Source organism: Nerophis ophidion, linkage group LG24 (genome assembly GCF_033978795.1).
Source record: "Nerophis ophidion isolate RoL-2023_Sa linkage group LG24, RoL_Noph_v1.0, whole genome shotgun sequence".
Taxonomy (NCBI): Eukaryota; Metazoa; Chordata; class Actinopteri; order Syngnathiformes; family Syngnathidae; genus Nerophis; species Nerophis ophidion.
Genome location: NC_084634.1, coordinates 41,149,331 through 41,170,336, shown reverse-complemented (window position 1 = coordinate 41,170,336; position 21,006 = coordinate 41,149,331). Strand labels below are relative to the sequence as shown.

Below are 21,006 nucleotides of genomic sequence, written 5' to 3'. Positions count from 1 at the left end.
GCTAAGGAAGCAAAATGGAAGTCGCTCCCATATGACCAAAGAGCACATGTCTGGCTCACTAGCTTGAAACAAATACGTTTCCATAGAAATAAATGTATTGAAGTAACAAGCAGATTGTTAGAGTTTTCGTCTTTACATTTTTTAAAATCTCGTTAAAAAGTGTGAGTTTTAATAAGGATGTGAAGCATGATGTGTGACGGCCTCCCAGCCGTCCTCGTGTGGGTTGCGGTGACACTGGACACACGACGCATCGTAGCAGGTTTGATTCACTTTTATTGTTTCAAACGACCTTTCTTCGGGCCCGTCGGCCTTGCCATTTCTAGTGCGCCGGCTCCTCTTCCTGGTCGCGCTGCACCTTTCTGTGCTCGCCTGCTGCGTCGGTGGCGGGGACTCATCTTGGCGTGATCTCTCTCAGGCTGCCGTGGTTTCTTTCCCTGTCTCCTCCTCCCGATCCTTCCTCCTTCGCCTCTCTTGAAGTCTTGCAGCAGATGCGCAGATTGTGAGCAGGTGAGTGTCTTACGCACCTGACTCCGATTGTTGTTCTCCTGCCGCTCCGCGTGCGTCACGCCTCTTCTCGCCGCCGCATGCCCCGCCTCCTGGCCTCCATCTTGGTCCAGAACGCCTCTGTCCGCCCGCTGTCGGCCCGCTGTCGGCCCGTCGGCTGCGTGTCTCCACAGATGGCACTGGTGCCCACACGCATACTGTTGTAGAAAACCAGACCTAAAAACTACAACTCCATTTTCGCTGCTCAGCATGAAGCTCCAATGCTCTGGGCGGATAAAATGATTAAAGGTTTGATGATTACATTTCAGCTGGAAACACGCAGACTCAGCCACCTGCAACTCTGTGATGTCGTGCCAGTACTCAACTTTATTTTCTATGACTTAATATGCAACCCTTGCGTGTAGCATAAACTAGCAAATTTGTAACAGTAGTCGCCACATTAAAGGAGTCATATTATTGTGATTCTTTTGTAAATGTAAAAGACTTCCTTGTGGTCTACATCACATGTAATGCTGCTTCTTTGCTCAAAATGTTGCATGGATGATGTTTTACACATCATCTTCAACTCACTTTCTGACAGTCTCTTCAGGATGTGTCTTATTTACGTGCCTCCACTTGGACAGCGTCATCTTTGTTGTAGCGGTGTAGCGTGCAAGGACGGGAGTGGAAGAAGTGTCAAAAGATGGAGCTAACTGTTTTAATGACATTCACACTTTACTTCCATTAATAACAAAACAGCATCTCCTCATCTGCGACTCACTAGTGCAACAACAACACCCGATATGTGTCCTGTGACCGGAACTCTCTAATAAGTAAAGTTCCTTGGGTGAATAATGTAAAGTCACTACACCGGTATGTTTTAGTGCTTCCATGGTGAGTTTACTGACAGATATAAATAAGAAATTTACACTACTTTATATTAGAAATGGCAACAGTGGAGGATGAATGTCACATAACAAGAAGATAGAGAAAACAAAGGAGCTTATCAACTCACGGACGGGTGCAGTTATTCAGGATTTATGCAGATCCCAAATACAGATCAGCAGGTAATAGAAGGTAAGAAAAGTTGCTTTTGCATAATATTGTGAAAAAAAACACCAGATAATGTCTTACCTTATACACACAGCATAATAATACTCCTTTGTTGAAGCACAGTATACAATCCATCAAGCGCTGTGGTTTCATAGCTTACCAAAGTCATACTAAAATATTTTCATAGATTTTGGAGCACTGTGTGTAATGTTCTATATTTTTAATGAAACATATAAAATGTTTGTGCTGTTTACTTGAGTCCTATTGCCATCATAGTGCAGTGCAGTCTACATGTATCTCTTATGTGTGACTGCCATCTACTGGTCACACTTATCATTACACCATGTACCAAATAAAATATCTTCGAGGTTGGTAAGCAAAACCAGAATTATTGCGTACATTAGGCGCTCAAGGTTATAAGGCACACTGTCAAGATTTGAGGAAATGAGAGGATTTTAAGTGCGTCTTATTGTCGGAAAAATACGGTGTATATATATATATTTTTCGATATTTCCATCTATCTTGTTACGCTTATCCAATGTGGGGTCGCGGGGGCAGCAGCCTAAGCAGGGAAGCCCAGACTTCCCTCTCCTCAGCTACTTTGTCCATGTCTTTCTGTGGAATCCTGAGGCGTTCCCAGACCGGCCGGGAGACATAGTCTCTCCAACGTGTCCTGGGTCTGCCCCCGTGGTCTACTACCGGTCAGACCTGCCCTAAACACCTCCTCTCCATGTGTTCTTCGGGTACTCAAGCCACCTCCAAAAAGTATGCATATTAGGTGAATTGTAGACTCTGAATGGGAGTGTAAATGTTTCCTTTTGTTTACCTTTTTTTTTTTTGTTTTAACAGGTCAACGAGGAATCAAAGCTTTGTTTATCCAAGATGAACTCATCCGCTCCTGTCTGGCGCTCTCCCATGCGTCATCTGTTGCCATAACAACAGGCTTTCCCACTCACTACATGCACAGGTACATGACTCTTTCACAAACATCCCGTTACACCAGGGGTGTCAGACTCAAATACAGAGTGGGCCAAAATGTAAAACTGAACAAAGGCGCGGGCCGAGGTTGAACAAATGAACCTCTTAACAGGGACCCAAACAAGTTTTGCATTGAACATTGAACAAGCAAGGCTTATATAACTTTATAGGGACATGCAAAATTCAATCCATCCATTTTCTACCGCTTACACCCTTTCGGGGTTGCGGGGGGCGCTGGCGCCTATCTCAGCTACAATCGGGCGGAAGGCAGGGTACACCCTGGACAAGTCGCCACCTCATCGCAGGGCCAACACAGATAGACAGACAATATTCACACTCACATTCACACACTAGGGACCATTTAGTGTTGCCAATCAACCTATCCCCAGGTGCATGTCTTTGGAGGTGGGAGGAAGCCGGAGTACCCGGAGGGAACCCACGCATTCACGGGGAGAACATGCAAACTCCACACAGAAAGATCCCCAGCCTGGATTTGAACCCAGGACTGCAGGAACTTCGTATTGTGAGGCAGACGCACTAACCCCTCTTCCACCGTGAAGCCCACATGCAAAATTGAGTTTCAAATAATAATAACAATATTTAAAAAATATCAATGGCATATCAAATATAATTTAAATAAAAATTGAATGCCTCTTTTCTATTTGCAGCCTTCTGAGCTAAATATCAACATTAACTTTTTCCACAGGCCAATAATAAATTTGAAAATAAAATAACAATAAGGAATGAATCAAACATTCAAGCCTTGAAAGTAGCAAGAGAAAGTGAATAAAACGTTAATTATTGCTCAGTTTATTACACTGATTTGCTTAAACAACGCTTATATAACCTAATAGTGCAAAATTAACTTTCTAAAAACAAACAAAAAAACATCACAGAAATAAAATTTAAATAAAAATGTAATGCCTCTTTTCTATTTGCAGCCTTCTAAAGTAAATATCAACATTAACTTTTTCCACTAGCTAATAAATTTGAAAATAAAATAATGAGGTGGTCGGGGTTGAGGGGTGGCGGGGTTTGGTGATGGCGGGGGTGGATAGCGTCCCGGAAGAGTTAGTGCTGCAAGGGGTTTTGGGTATTTGTTCTGTTGTGTTCATGTCGTGTTTCGGTGCGGTTGTTCTTCCGAATTGTGTTTGTCATTCTTGTTTGGTGTGGCTTCACAGTGTGGCGCATATTTGTAACAGTGTTAAAGTTGTTTATATGGCCACCCTCAGTGTGACCTGTATGGCTGTTGATCAAATATGCCATGCATTCACTTGTGTGTGTGTGTGTGTGTGTGTGTGTGTGTGTGTGTGTGTGTGTGTGTGTACAAGCCGCATATATTATGTGACTTGGCCAGCATGTTGTATGTATAGAGGAAAAGCGGACGTAACGACAGGTTGTGGAGAACGCTAAAGGCAGTGCCTTTAAGGCACAACCCCAATATTGTTGTCCAGGGAGAAATTCAGGAGAATGGTTGCCCCGGGAGATTTTCGGGAGGGGCACTGAACTTCGGGAGTCTCCCGGGAAAATCAGGAGGGTTGGCAAGTATGAGTATAAGCGGTGAATGCTGTGTTACAGCGGCACTGGTGCTGTACAATCTTGGCGGGCCAGCTCTAATGTTAATTTGATATTGCCTCAAGGGCCAAATTAAATTACACGGCGGGCCAAATTTGGCCCGCGGGCCAGAGTTTGACACCGATGCATTACACCATCTAGAGCAGACCTGGGCAAGATAGAACCCGCAGTAAGATTTTCAACCGGGCCCGCCCGACGTTCTACATCATTATGTTACACCTTGAACATGAAAAGTGTATTTGCCATTATGATGTTTCTAAATGACCAAGTCTTCAACTATAGAAAGTATTCCAGTGCTTGAAATGTGCACTTTTGAGTCTTACTACTGGAGTTATTACTGTAATCTACAACAAAGCCCAGCAGCCACATGTGGCAGGAACACATTTGTACTTGATAATATATCATATTGGAGCTCTTTATTACACTTTGTACTTGATAATATATCATATTGGAGCTCTTTATTACACTTTGTACTTGATAATATATCATATTGGAGCTCTTTATTACACTTTGTACTTGATAATATATCATATTGGAGCTCTTTATTACACTTTGTACTTGATAATATATCATATTGGAGCTCTTTATTACACTTTGTACTTGATAATATATCATATTGGAGCTCTTTATTACACTTTGTACTTGATAATATATCATATTGGAGCTCTTTATTACACTTTGTACTTGATAATATATCATATTGGAGCTCTTTATCACACTTTGTACTTGATAATATATCATATTGGAGCTCTTTATCACACTTTGTACTTGATAATATATCATATTGGAGCTCTTTATCACACTTTGTACTTGATAATATATCATATTGGAGCTCTTTATCACACTTTGTACTTGATAATATATCATATTGGAGCTCTTTATCACACTTTGTACTTGATAATATATCATATTGGAGCTCTTTATCACACTTTGTACTTGATAATATATCATATTGGAGCTCTTTATCACACTTTGTACTTGATAATATATCATATTGGAGCTCTTTATTACACTTTGTACTTGATAATATATCATATTGGAGCTCTTTATTACACTTTGTACTTGATAATATATCATATTGGAGCTCTTTATTACACTTTGTACTTGATAATATATCATATTGGAGCTCTTTATTACACTTTGTACTTGATAATATATCATATTGGAGCTCTTTATTACACTTTGTACTTGATAATATATCATATTGGAGCTCTTTATTACACTTTGTACTTGATAATATATCATATTGGAGCTCTTTATTACACTTTGTACTTGATAATATATCATATTGGAGCTCTTTATTACACTTTGTACTTGATAATATATCATATTGGAGCTCTTTATTACACTTTGTACTTGATAATATATCATATTGGAGCTCTTTATTACACTTTGTACTTGATAATATATCATATTGGAGCTCTTTATTACACTTTGTACTTGATAATATATCATATTGGAGCTCTTTATTACACTTTTTACTTGATAATATATCATATTGGAGCTCTTTATTACACTTTGTACTTGATAATATATCATATTGGAGCTCTTTATTACACTTTGTACTTGATAATATATCATATTGGAGCTCTTTATTACACTTTGTACTTGATAATATATCATATTGGAGCTCTTTATTACACTTTGTACTTGATAATATATCATATTGGAGCTCTTTATTACACTTTGTACTTGATAATATATCATATTGGAGCTCTTTATTACACTTTGTACTTGATAATATATCATATTGGAGCTCTTTATTACACTTTGTACTTGATATTATATCATATTGGAGCTCTTTATTACACTTTGTACTTGATAATATATCATATTGGAGCTCTTTATTACACTTTGTACTTGATAATATATCATATTGGAGCTCTTTATTACACTTTGTACTTGATAATATATCATATTGGAGCTCTTTATTACACTTTGTACTTGATAATATATCATATTGGAGCTCTTTATTACACTTTGTACTTGATAATATATCATATTGGAGCTCTTTATTACACTTTGTACTTGATAATATATCATATTGGAGCTCTTTATTACACTTTGTACTTGATAATATATCATATTGGAGCTCTTTATCACACTTTGTACTTGATAATATATCATATTGGAGCTCTTTATCACACTTTGTACTTGATAATATATCATATTGGAGCTCTTTATTACACTTTGTACTTGATAATATATCATATTGGAGCTCTTTATTACACTTTGTACTTGATAATATATCATATTGGAGCTCTTTATTACACTTTGTACTTGATAATATATCATATTGGAGCTCTTTATTACACTTTGTACTTGATAATATATCATATTGGAGCTCTTTATTACACTTTGTACTTGATAATATATCATATTGGAGCTCTTTATTACACTTTGTACTTGATAATATATCATATTGGAGCTCTTTATTACACTTTGTACTTGATAATATATCATATTGTAGCTCTTTATTACACTTTGTACTTGATAATATATCATATTGGAGCTCTTTATTACACTTTGTACTTGATAATATATCATATTGTAGCTCTTTATTACACTTTGTACTTGATAATATATCATATTGGAGCTCTTTATTACACTTTGTACTTGATAATATATCATATTGGAGCTCTTTATTACACTTTGTACTTGATAATATATCATATTGGAGCTCTTTATTACACTTTGTACTTGATAATATATCATATTGGAGCTCTTTATTACACTTTGTACTCGATAATATATCATATTGGAGCTCTTTATTACACTTTGTACTCGATAATATATCATATTGGAGCTCTTTATTACACTTTGTACTCGATAATATATCATATTGGAGCTCTTTATTACACTTTGTACTCGATAATATATCATATTGGAGCTCTTTATTACACTTTGTACTCGATAATATATCATATTGGAGCTCTTTATTACACTTTGTACTCGATAATATATCATATTGGAGCTCTTTATTACACTTTGTACTCGATAATATATCATATTGGAGCTCTTTATTACACTTTGTACTCGATAATATATCATATTGGAGCTCTTTATTACACTTTGTACTCGATAATATATCATATTGGAGCTCTTTATTACACTTTGTACTCGATAATATATCATATTGGAGCTCTTTATTACACTTTGTACTCGATAATATATCATATTGGAGCTCTTTATTACACTTTGTACTCGATAATATATCATATTGGAGCTCTTTATTACACTTTGTACTCGATAATATATCATATTGGAGCTCTTTATTACACTTTGTACTTGATAATATATCATATTGGAGCTCTTTATTACACTTTGTACTTGATAATATATCATATTGGAGCTCTTTATTACACTTTGTACTTGATAATATATCATATTGGAGCTCTTTATCACACTTTGTACTTGATAATATATCATATTGGAGCTCTTTATTACACTTTGCTTTCATATCTTGCTGTTTGTTACATTCTTGTTGTGTTTTACTTGATTGTAAAAGATACACAACTATGGAGGAGCTGCTCTGACAAGTAAAATATGTTGTTAATATTCACTCTTTTATTGTTCATACTTAATATTGTAAATCCCATTTTCTTTATTTTCATGTACATTTTGGGTGTCCCATTCTGTAAAAAACTGTAAAATTCCATTCTGTTTTTTTGAGGTGATCTGTTTTTACAACTCTAAGGGACATTGTGACTTTTGGTATTAGTGTTCCTGAAAAAAAGGGAGCCAAACACACATAATGTACAACACATTTTTACAGCTACATGTGTATACATCATCTATACACATACACATTGGCCCCACAGACACTTTTTTTCTCTCAATGTGGCCCCCGAGTCCAAATATTTGCCCAGTTGTGATCTATGCAGACACTGTTGTGTAGTGCTAACAAAGCCTGGTGTTTCATAGAAGGTCCTTGAGGACGAGCGGCTTGTAGTCCGGTCACACAAATGTAAAGATGTCAACTAAGTTGGACCTGTGTGATGTCAGCAGTGAATTAGTCACTCCAACATGGTTGTAAAGGTCTGACAGTACATTGCTGCTAGTGTGCCTCTCCCCTCACTGCAGCCACTCATTTCGCGCAAGGATTGTCCTCATCAGCCATCTTGGCACACACAAGTCAACGTCAAGTCACCTGCTCGTCTTCCAAAACGGACAAATTTAAGAAACGATGGCTTCACGGTGGCAGAGGGGTTAGTGCGTCTGCCTCACAATACGAAGGTCCTGAGTAGTCAGGGTTCAATCCCGGGCTCGGGATCGTTCTGTGTGGAGTTTGCATGTTCCCCGTGAATGCGTGGGTTCCCTCCGGGTACTCCGGCTTCCTCCCACTTCCAAAGACATGCACCTGGGGATAGGCCCCTCCCACCTCCAAAGACATGCACCTGGGGATAGGCCCCTCCCACCTCCAAAATCATGCACCTGGGGATAGGCCCCTCCCACCTCCAAAATCATGCACCTGGGGATAGGCCCCTCCCACCTCCAAAATCATGCACCTGGGGATAGGCCCCTCCCACCTCCAAAGACATGCACCTGGGGATAGGCCCCTCCCACCTCCAAAGACATGCACCTGGGGATAGGCCCCTCCCACCTCCAAAGACATGCACCTGGGGTTAGGCCCCTCCCACCTCCAAAGACATGCACCTGGGGATAGGCCCCTCCCACCTCCAAAATCATGCAGCTGGGGATAGGCCCCTCCCACCTCCAAAGACATGCACCTGATAATAGGCCCCTCCCACCTCCAAAGACATGCACCTGGGGATAGGCCCCTCCCACCTCCAAAATCATGCACCTGGGGATAGGCCCCTCCCACCTCCAAAAGACATGCACCTGGGGATAGGCCCCTCCCACCTCCAAAATCATGCACCTGGGGATAGGCCCCTCCCACCTCCAAAATCATGCACCTGGGGATAGGCCCCTCCCACCTCCAAAATCATGCACCTGGGGATAGGCCCCTCCCACCTCCAAAGACATGCACCTGGGGATAGGCCCCTCCCACCTCCAAAGACATGCACCTGGGGATAGGCCCCTCCCACCTCCAAAATCATGCACCTGGGGATAGGCCCCTCCCACCTCCAAAGACATGCACCTGGGGATAGGCCCCTCCCACCTCCAAAGACATGCACCTGGGGATAGGCCCCTCCCACCTCCAAAATCATGCAGCTGGGGATAGGCCCCTCCCACCTCCAAAGACATGCACCTGATAATAGGCCCCTCCCACCTCCAAAGACATGCACCTGGGGATAGGTTGATTGGCAAGACTAAATGGTCCCTAGTGTGTGAATGTTGTCTGTCTATCTGTTTTGGCCCTGGGATGAGGTGGCAACTTGTCCAGGGTGTACGCTGCCTTCCGCCCAATTGTAGCTGTGATAGGCACCAGCGCCACCTGCGACCCCAGAGGGAATAGGCCGTAGAAAATGGATGGATGGGTTATGATGCTACATAGTCTTCAAATGTAAACAATGACTATAACCTTGTTTTGACTTTTTGCCTTCAGCCCTCCCGATGAGACCGATGGCCCACCTGGAGCTGTTGCCATGGCGACCATGCTCCTTTCCCTGGGCAAGAAAGTTACACTGGTGGTGGACAGAAGGGCCTTGGAGATGAATCAGGCCATCATGGCTGAAGCTGTGAAGAAAGGTGGGAGTTTAGTGCTGAAGATTGTGATTGAAGTGGTTCTACATTGTGTTCCACCACCAAGCTCCTAATTAGTGCTGAAGATTGTGATTGAAGTGGTTCTACATTGTGTTCCACCACCAAGCTCCTAATTAGTGCTGAAGATTGTGATTGAAGTGGTTCTACATTGTGTTCCGCCACCAAGCTCCTAATTAGTGCTGAAGATTGTGATTGAAGTGGTTCTACATTGTGTTCCACCACCAAGCTCCTAATTAGTGCTGAAGATTGTGATTGAAGTGGTTCTACATTGTGTTCCACCACCAAGCTCCTAATTAGTGCTGAAGATTGTGATTGCAGTGGTTCTACATTGTGTTCCACCACCAAGCTCCTAATTAGTGCTGAAGATTGTGATTGAAGTGGTTCTACATTGTGTTCCGCCACCAAGCTCCTATTTAGTGCTGAAGATTGTGATTGAAGTGGTTCTACATTGTGTTCCACCACCAAGCTCCTATTTAGTGCTGAAGATTGTGATTGAAGTGGTTCTACATTGTGTTCCACCACCAAGCTCCTAATTAGTGCTGAAGATTGTGATTGAAGTGGTTCTACATTGTGTTCCACCACCAAGCTCCTAATTAGTGCTGAAGATTGTGATTGCAGTGGTTCTACATTGTGTTCCACCACCAAGCTCCTAATTAGTGCTGAAGATTGTGATTGAAGTGGTTCTACATTGTGTTCCGCCACCAAGCTCCTATTTAGTGCTGAAGATTGTGATTGAAGTGGTTCTACATTGTGTTCCGCCACCAAGCTCCTATTTAGTGCTGAAGATTGTGATTGAAGTGGTTCTACATTGTGTTCCACCACCAAGCTCCTAATTAGTGCTGAAGATTGTGATTGCAGTGGTTCTACATTGTGTTCCACCACCAAGCTCCTAATTAGTGCTGAAGATTGTGATTGAAGTGGTTCTACATTGTGTTCCGCCACCAAGCTCCTATTTAGTGCTGAAGATTGTGATTGAAGTGGTTCTACATTGTGTTCCACCACCTAGCTCCTAATTAGTGCTGAAGATTGTGATTGAAGTGGTTCTACATTGTTTTCCACCACCAAGCTCCTAATTAGTGCTGAAGATTGTGATTGAAGTGGTTCTACATTGTGTTCCACCACCAAACTCCTATTTAGTGCTGAAGATTGTGATTGAAGTGGTTCTACATTGTGTTCCGCCACCAAGCTCCTAATTAGTGCTGAAGATTGTGATTGAAGTGGTTCTACATTGTGTTCCACCACAAAGCTCCTAATTAGTGCTGAAGATTGTGATTGAAGTGGTTCTACATTGTGTTCCACCACCAAGCTCCTAATTAGTGCTGAAGATTGTGATTGAAGTGGTTCTACATTGTGTTCCGCCACCAAGCTCCTAATTAGTGCTGAAGATTGTGATTGAAGTGGTTCTACATTGTGTTCCACCACAAAGCTCCTAATTAGTGCTGAAGATTGTGATTGAAGTGGTTCTACATTGTGTTCCACCACCAAGCTCCTAATTAGTGCTGAAGATTGTGATTGAAGTGGTTCTACATTGTGTTCCACCACCAAGCTCCTAATTAGTGCTGAAGATTGTGATTGAAGTGGTTCTACATTGTGTTCCACCACAAAGCTCCTAATTAGTGCTGAAGATTGTGATTGAAGTGGTTCTACATTGTGTTCCACCACCAAGCTCCTATTTAGTGCTGAAGATTGTGATTGAAGTGGTTCTACATTGTGTTCCGCCACCAAGCTCCTATTTAGTGCTGAAGATTGTGATTGAAGTGGTTCTACATTGTGTTCCACCACCAAGCTCCTAATTAGTGCTGAAGATTGTGATTGAAGTGGTTCTACATTGTTTTCCACCACCAAGCTCCTAATTAGTGCTGAAGATTGTGATTGAAGTGGTTCTACATTGTGTTCCACCACCAAACTCCTATTTAGTGCTGAAGATTGTGATTGAAGTGGTTCTACATTGTGTTCCGCCACCAAGCTCCTAATTAGTGCTGAAGATTGTGATTGAAGTGGTTCTACATTGTGTTCCACCACAAAGCTCCTAATTAGTGCTGAAGATTGTGATTGAAGTGGTTCTACATTGTGTTCCACCACCAAGCTCCTAATTAGTGCTGAAGATTGTGATTGAAGTGGTTCTACATTGTGTTCCGCCACCAAGCTCCTAATTAGTGCTGAAGATTGTGATTGAAGTGGTTCTACATTGTGTTCCACCACAAAGCTCCTAATTAGTGCTGAAGATTGTGATTGAAGTGGTTCTACATTGTGTTCCACCACCAAGCTCCTAATTAGTGCTGAAGATTGTGATTGAAGTGGTTCTACATTGTGTTCCACCACCAAGCTCCTAATTAGTGCTGAAGATTGTGATTGAAGTGGTTCTACATTGTGTTCCACCACAAAGCTCCTAATTAGTGCTGAAGATTGTGATTGAAGTGGTTCTACATTGTGTTCCACCACCAAGCTCCTATTTAGTGCTGAAGATTGTGATTGAAGTGGTTCTACATTGTGTTCCGCCACCAAGCTCCTATTTAGTGCTGAAGATTGTGATTGAAGTGGTTCTACATTGTGTTCCGCCACCAAGCTCCTAATTAGTGCTGAAGATTGTGATTGAAGTAGTTCTACATTGTGTTCCACCACCAAGCTCCTATTTAGTGCTGAAGATTGTGATTGAAGTGGTTCTACATTGTGTTCCACCACCAAGCTCCTAATTAGTGCTGAAGATTGTGATTGAAGTGGTTCTACATTGTGTTCCACCACCAAGCTCCTAATTAGTGCTGAAGATTGTGATTGAAGTGGTTCTACATTGTGTTCCACCACCAAGCTCCTATTTAGTGCTGAAGATTGTGATTGAAGTGGTTCTACATTGTGTTCCACCACCAAGCTCCTAATTAGTGCATAAGATTGTGATTGAAGTGGTTCTACATTGTGTTCCACCACCAAGCTCCTAATTAGTGCTGAAGATTGTGATTGAAGTGGTTCTACATTGTGTTCCACCACCAAGCTCCTAATTAGTGCTGAAGATTGTGATTGAAGTGGTTCTACATTGTGTTCCGCCACCAAGCTCCTAATTAGTGCTGAAGATTGTGATTGAAGTGGTTCTACATTGTGTTCCACCACAAAGCTCCTAATTAGTGCTGAAGATTGTGATTGAAGTGGTTCTACATTGTGTTCCACCACCAAGCTCCTAATTAGTGCTGAAGATTGTGATTGAAGTGGTTCTACATTGTGTTCCACCACCAAGCTCCTAATTAGTGCTGAAGATTGTGATTGAAGTGGTTCTACATTGTGTTCCACCACCAAGCTCCTAATTAGTGCTGAAGATTGTGATTGAAGTGGTTCTACATTGTGTTCCACCACCAAGCTCCTATTTAGTGCTGAAGATTGTGATTGAAGTGGTTCTACATTGTGTTCCACCACAAAGCTCCTAATTAGTGCTGAAGATTGTGATTGAAGTGGTTCTACATTGTGTTCCGCCACCAAGCTCCTAATTAGTGCTGAAGATTGTGATTGAAGTGGTTCTACATTGTGTTCCACCACCAAGCTCCTAATTAGTGCTGAAGATTGTGATTGAAGTGGTTCTACATTGTGTTCCACCACAAAGCTCCTAATTAGTGCTGAAGATTGTGATTGAAGTGGTTCTACATTGTGTTCCACCACCAAGCTCCTATTTAGTGCTGAAGATTGTGATTGAAGTGGTTCTACATTGTGTTCCGCCACCAAGCTCCTATTTAGTGCTGAAGATTGTGATTGAAGTGGTTCTACATTGTGTTCCGCCACCAAGCTCCTAATTAGTGCTGAAGATTGTGATTGAAGTAGTTCTACATTGTGTTCCACCACCAAGCTCCTATTTAGTGCTGAAGATTGTGATTGAAGTGGTTCTACATTGTGTTCCACCACCAAGCTCCTAATTAGTGCTGAAGATTGTGATTGAAGTGGTTCTACATTGTGTTCCACCACCAAGCTCCTATTTAGTGCTGAAGATTGTGATTGAAGTGGTTCTACATTGTGTTCCGCCACCAAGCTCCTAATTAGTGCTGAAGATTGTGATTGAAGTGGTTCTACATTGTGTTCCACCACCAAGCTCCTAATTAGTGCTGAAGATTGTGATTGAAGTGGTTCTACATTGTGTTCCACCACCAAGCTCCTAATTAGTGCTGAAGATTGTGATTGAAGTGGTTCTACATTGTTTTCCACCACCAAGCTCTTAATTAGTGCTGAAGATTGTGACTGAAGTGGTTCTACATTGTGTTCCACCACCAAGCTCCTATTTAGTGCTGAAGATTGTGATTGAAGTGGTTCTACATTGTGTTCCACCACCAAGCTCCTAATGAGTGCTGAAGATTGTGATTGAAGTGGTTCTACATTGTGTTCCACCACCAAGCTCCTAATTAGTGCTGAAGATTGTGATTGAAGTGGTTCTACATTGTGTTCCGCCACCAAGCTCCTAATTAGTGCTGAAGATTGTGATTGAAGTGGTTCTACATTGTGTTCCACCACCAAGCTCCTAATTAGTGCTGAAGATTGTGATTGAAGTGGTTCTACATTGTGTTCCACCACCAAGCTCCTATTTAGTGCTGAAGATTGTGATTGAAGTGGTTCTACATTGTGTTCCACCACCAAGCTCCTAATGAGTGCTGAAGATTGTGATTGAAGTGGTTCTACATTGTGTTCCACCACCAAGCTCCTAATTAGTGCTGAAGATTGTGATTGAAGTGGTTCTACATTGTGTTCCACCACCAAGCTCCTAATTAGTGCTGAAAATTGTGATTGGAGTGGTTCTACATTGTGTTCCACCACCAAGCTCCTAATTAGTGCTGAAGATTGTGATTGAAGTGGTTCTACATTGTGTTTCCGCCACCAAGCTCCTAATGAGTGCTGAAGATTGTGATTGAAGTGGTTCTACATTGTGTTCCACCACCAAGCTCCTAATTAGTGCTGAAGATTGTGATTGAAGTGGTTCTACATTGTGTTCCACCACCAAGCTCCTAATTAGTGCTGAAGATTGTGATTGAAGTGGTTCTACATTGTGTTCCGCCACCAAGCTCCTATTTAGTGCTGAAGATTGTGATTGAAGTGGTTCTACATTGTGTTCCACCACCAAGCTCCTAATTAGTGCTGAAGATTGTGATTGAAGTGGTTCTACATTGTTTTCCACCACCAAGCTCCTAATTAGTGCTGAAGATTGTGATTGAAGTGGTTCTACATTGTGTTCCACCACCAACTCCTATTTAGTGCTGAAGATTGTGATTGAAGTGGTTCTACATTGTGTTCCGCCACCAAGCTCCTAATTAGTGCTGAAGATTGTGATTGAAGTGGTTCTACATTGTGTTCCACCACAAAGCTCCTAATTAGTGCTGAAGATTGTGATTGAAGTGGTTCTACATTGTGTTCCACCACCAAGCTCCTAATTAGTGCTGAAGATTGTGATTGAAGTGGTTCTACATTGTGTTCCACCACCAAGCTCCTAATGAGTGCTGAAGATTGTGATTGAAGTGGTTCTACATTGTGTTCCACCACCAAGCTCCTAATGAGTGCTGAAGATTGTGATTGAAGTGGTTCTACATTGTGTTCCACCACCAAGCTCCTAATTAGTGCTGAAGATTGTGATTGAAGTGGTTCTACATTGTGTTCCACCACCAAGCTCCTAATTAGTGCTGAAGATTGTGATTGGAGTGGTTCTACATTGTGTTCCACCACCAAGCTCCTAATTAGTGCTGAAGATTGTGATTGAAGTGGTTCTACATTGTGTTCCGCCACCAAGCTCCTAATGAGTGCTGAAGATTGTGATTGAAGTGGTTCTACATTGTGTTCCACCACCAAGCTCCTAATTAGTGCTGAAGATTGTGATTGAAGTGGTTCTACATTGTGTTCCACCACCAAGCTCCTAATTAGTGCTGAAGATTGTGATTGAAGTGGTTCTACATTGTGTTCCGCCACCAAGCTCCTATTTAGTGCTGAAGATTGTGATTGAAGTGGTTCTACATTGTGTTCCACCACCAAGCTCCTAATTAGTGCTGAAGGTTGTGATTGAAGTGGTTCTACATTGTTTTCCACCACCAAGCTCCTAATTAGTGCTGAAGATTGTGATTGAAGTGGTTCTACATTGTGTTCCACCACCAAACTCCTATTTAGTGCTGAAGATTGTGATTGAAGTGGTTCTACATTGTGTTCCGCCACCAAGCTCCTAATTAGTGCTGAAGATTGTGATTGAAGTGGTTCTACATTGTGTTCCACCACAAAGCTCCTAATTAGTGCTGAAGATTGTGATTGAAGTGGTTCTACATTGTGTTCCACCACCAAGCTCCTAATTAGTGCTGAAGATTGTGATTGAAGTGGTTCTACATTGTGTTCCGCCACCAAGCTCCTAATTAGTGCTGAAGATTGTGATTGAAGTGGTTCTACATTGTGTTCCGCCACAAAGCTCCTAATTAGTGCTGAAGATTGTGATTGAAGTGGTTCTACATTGTGTTCCACCACCAAGCTCCTAATTAGTGCTGAAGATTGTGATTGAAGTGGTTCTACATTGTGTTCCGCCACCAAGCTCCTATTTAGTGCTGAAGATTGTGATTGAAGTGGTTCTACATTGTGATCCGCCACCAAGCCCCTAATTAGTGCTGAAGATTGTGATTGAAGTGGTTCTACATTGTGTTCCACCACCAAGCTCCTATTTAGTGCTGAAGATTGTGATTGAAGTGGTTCTACATTGTGTTCCACCACCAAGCTCCTATTTAGTGCTGAAGATTGTGATTGAAGTGGTTCTACATTGTGTTCCGCCACCAAGCTCCTAATTAGTGCTGAAGATTGTGATTGAAGTGGTTCTACATTGTGTTCCACCACCAAGCTCCTATTTAGTGCTGAAGATTGTGATTGAAGTGGTTCTACATTGTGTTCCACCACCAAGCTCCTAATTAGTGCTGAAGATTGTGATTGAAGTGGTTCTACATTGTGTTCCACCACCAAGCTCCTATTTAGTGCTGAAGATTGTGATTGAAGTGGTTCTACATTGTGTTCCACCACCAAGCTCCTAATTAGTGCTGAAGATTGTGATTGAAGTGGTTCTACATTGTGTTCCACCACCAAGCTCCTAATTAGTGCTGAAGATTGTGATTGAAGTGGTTCTACATTGTGTTCCCACCACCAAGGTCCTAATTAGTGCTGAAGATTGTGATTGAAGTGGTTTTACATTGTTTTCCACCACCAAGCTCCTAATTAGTGCTGAAGATTGTGACTGAAGTGGTTCTACATTGTGTTCCACCACCAAGCTCCTATTTAGTGCTGAAGATTGTGATTGAAGTGGTTCTACATTGTGTTCCGCCACCAAGCTCCTAATTAGTGCTGAAGATTGTGATTGAAGTGGTTCTACATTGTGTTCCACCACCAAGCTCCTAATTAGTGCTGAAGATTGTGATTGAAGTGGTTCTACATTGTGTTCCACCACCAAGCTCCTAATTAGTGCTGAAGATTGTGATTGAAGTGGTTCTACATTGTGTTCCACCACCAAGCTCCTATTTAGTGCTGAAGATTGTGATTGAAGTGGTTCTACATTGTGTTCCACCACCAAGCTCCTAATTAGTGCTGAAGATTGTGATTGAAGTGGTTCTACATTGTGTTCCACCACCAAGCTCCTAATTAGTGCTGAAGATTGTGATTGAAGTGGTTCTACATTTTGTTCCACCACCAAGCTCCTAATTAGTGCTGAAGATTGTGATTGAAGTGGTTCTACATTGTGTTCCACCACCAAGCTCCTATTTAGTGCTGAAGATTGTGATTGAAGTGGTTCTACATTGTGTTCCACCACCAAGCTCCTAATTAGTGCTGAAGATTGTGATTGAAGTGGTTCTACATTGTGTTCCACCACCAAGCTCCTAATTAGTGCTGAAGATTGTGATTGGAGTGGTTCTACATTGTGTTCCACCACCAAGCTCCTAATTAGTGCTGAAGATTGTGATTGAAGTGGTTCTACATTGTGTTCCACCACCAAGCTCCTAATTAGTGCTGAAGATTGTGATTGAAGTGGTTCTACATTGTGTTCCACCACCAAGCTCCTAATTAGTGCTGAAGATTGTGATTGAAGTGGTTCTACATTGTGTTCCACCACCAAGCTCCTAATTAGTGCTGAAGATTGTGATTGAAGTGGTTCTACATTGTGTTCCACCACCAAGCTCCTAATTAGTGCTGAAGATTGTGATTGAAGTGGTTCTACATTGTGTTCCACCACCAAGCTCCTATTTAGTGCTGAAGATTGTGATTGAAGTGGTTCTACATTGTGTTCCACCACCAAGCTCCTAATGAGTGCTGAAGATTGTGATTGAAGTGGTTCTACATTGTGTTCCACCACCAAGCTCCTAATTAGTGCTGAAGATTGTGATTGAAGTGGTTCTACATTGTGTTCCGCCACCAAGCTCCTAATTAGTGCTGAAGATTGTGATTGAAGTGGTTCTACATTGTGTTCCACCACCAAGCTCCTAATTAGTGCTGAAGATTGTGATTGAAGTGGTTCTACATTGTGTTCCACCACCAAGCTCCTAATTAGTGCTGAAGATTGTGATTGAAGTGGTTCTACATTGTGTTCCACCACCAAGCTCCTATTTAGTGCTGAAGATTGTGATTGAAGTGGTTCTACATTGTGTTCCACCACCAAGCTCCTAATGAGTGCTGAAGATTGTGATTGAAGTGGTTCTACATTGTGTTCCACCACCAAGCTCCTAATTAGTGCTGAAGATTGTGATTGAAGTGGTTCTACATTGTGTTCCACCACCAAGCTCCTAATTAGTGCTGAAGATTGTGATTGGAGTGGTTCTACATTGTGTTCCACCACCAAGCTCCTAATTAGTGCTGAAGATTGTGATTGAAGTGGTTCTACATTGTGTTCCACCACCAAGCTCCTAATTAGTGCTGAAGATTGTGATTGAAGTGGTTCTACATTGTGTTCCACCACCAAGCTCCTAATGAGTGCTGAAGATTGTGATTGAAGTGGTTCTACATTGTGTTCCACCACCAAGCTCCTAATGAGTGCTGAAGATTGTGATTGAAGTGGTTCTACATTGTGTTCCACCACCAAGCTCCTAATTAGTGCTGAAGATTGTGATTGAAGTGGTTCTACATTGTGTTCCGCCACCAAGCTCCTAATTAGTGCTGAAGATTGTGATTGAAGTGGTTCTACATTGTGTTCCACCACCAAGCTCCTAATTAGTGCTGAAGATTGTGATTGAAGTGGTTCTACATTGTGTTCCACCACCAAGCTCCTAATTAGTGCTGAAGATTGTGATTGAAGTGGTTCTACATTGTGTTCCACCACCAAGCTCCTATTTAGTGCTGAAGATTGTGATTGAAGTGGTTCTACATTGTGTTCCACCACCAAGCTCCTAATGAGTGCTGAAGATTGTGATTGAAGTGGTTCTACATTGTGTTCCACCACCAAGCTCCTAATGAGTGCTGAAGATTGTGATTGAAGTGGTTCTACATTGTGTTCCACCACCAAGCTCCTAATTAGTGCTGAAGATTGTGATTGAAGTGGTTCTACATTGTGTTCCACCACCAAGCTCCTATTTAGTGCTGAAGATTGTGATTGAAGTGGTTCTACATTGTGTTCCACCACCAAGCTCCTAATGAGTGCTGAAGATTGTGATTGAAGTGGTTCTACATTGTGTTCCACCACCAAGCTCCTAATTAGTGCTGAAGATTGTGATTGAAGTGGTTCTACATTGTGTTCCACCACCAAGCTCCTAATTAGTGCTGAAGATTGTGATTGGAGTGGTTCTACATTGTGTTCCACCACCAAGCTCCTAATTAGTGCTGAAGATTGTGATTGAAGTGGTTCTACATTGTGTTCCACCCCCAAGCTCCTAATTAGTGCTGAAGATTGTGATTGAAGTGGTTCTACATTGTGTTCCACCACCAAGCTCCTAATTAGTGCTGAAGATTGTGATTGAAGTGGTTCTACATTGTGTTCCACCACCAAGCTCCTAATGAGTGTCTGAAGATTGTGATTGAAGTGGTTCTACATTGTGTTCCACCACCAAGCTCCTAATTAGTGCTGAAGATTGTGATTGAAGTGGTTCTACATTGTGTTCCGCCACCAAGCTCCTAATTAGTGCTGAAGATTGTGATTGAAGTGGTTCTACATTGTGTTCCACCACCAAGCTCCTAATTAGTGCTGAAGATTGTGATTGAAGTGGTTCTACATTGTGTTCCACCACCAAGCTCCTAATTAGTGCTGAAGATTGTGATTGAAGTGGTTCTACATTGTGTTCCGCCACCAAGCTCCTAATTAGTGCTGAAGATTGTGATTGAAGTGGTTCTACATTGTGTTCCACCACCAAGCTCCTATTTAGTGCTGAAGATTGTGATTGAAGTGGTTCTACATTGTGTTCCACCACCAAGCTCCTAATGAGTGCTGAAGATTGTGATTGAAGTGGTTCTACATTGTGTTCCACCACCAAGCTCCTAATTAGTGCTGAAGATTGTGATTGAAGTGGTTCTACATTGTGTTCCACCACCAAGCTCCTAATTAGTGCTGAAGATTGTGATTGAAGTGGTTCTACATTGTGTTCCACCACCAAGCTCCTAATTAGTGCTGAAGATTGTGATTGAAGTGGTTCTACATTGTGTTCCACCACCAAGCTCCTAATTAGTGCTGAAGATTGTGATTGAAGTGGTTCTACATTGTGTTCCACCACCAAGCTCCTAATTAGTGCTGAAGATTGTGATTGAAGTGGTTCTACATTGTGTTCCACCACCAAGCTCCTAATGAGTGCTGAAGATTGTGATTGAAGTGGTTCTACATTGTGTTCCACCACCAAGCTCCTAATTAGTGCTGAAGATTGTGATTGAAGTGGTTCTACATTGTGTTCCGCCACCAAGCTCCTAATTAGTGCTGAAGATTGTGATTGAAGTGGTTCTACATTGTGTTCCACCACCAAGCTCCTAATTAGTGCTGAAGGTTGTGATTGAAGTGGTTCTACATTGTGTTCCACCACCAAGCTCCTAATTAGTGCTGAAGATTGTGATTGAAGTGGTTCTACATTGTGTTCCACCACCAAGCTCCTAATTAGTGCTGAAGATTGTGATTGAAGTGGTTCTACATTGTGTTCCACCACCAAGCTCCTAATGAGTGCTGAAGATTGTGATTGAAGTGGTTCTACATTGTGTTCCACCACCAAGCTCCTAATGAGTGCTGAAGATTGTGATTGAAGTGGTTCTACATTGTGTTCCACCACCAAGCTCCTAATTAGTGCTGAAGATTGTGATTGAAGTGGTTCTACA

The 21,006-nt window shown here is 41.2% G+C and overlaps 1 protein-coding gene across 1 annotated transcript in view; it reads left to right on the top strand.

Annotated features, from left to right (window-relative positions):
- Nucleotides 1-21,006, top strand: part of LOC133542212 (D-glutamate cyclase, mitochondrial-like) — a 107,051-nt gene that overhangs the window by 54,893 nt on the left and 31,152 nt on the right. The window contains exons 10-11 of the mRNA XM_061886108.1: nucleotides 2,386-2,503; nucleotides 9,599-9,741. Coding sequence (XP_061742092.1) covers nucleotides 2,386-2,503; nucleotides 9,599-9,741 — 261 coding nt within the window. The remainder of the gene's footprint in view (nucleotides 1-2,385; nucleotides 2,504-9,598; nucleotides 9,742-21,006) is intronic.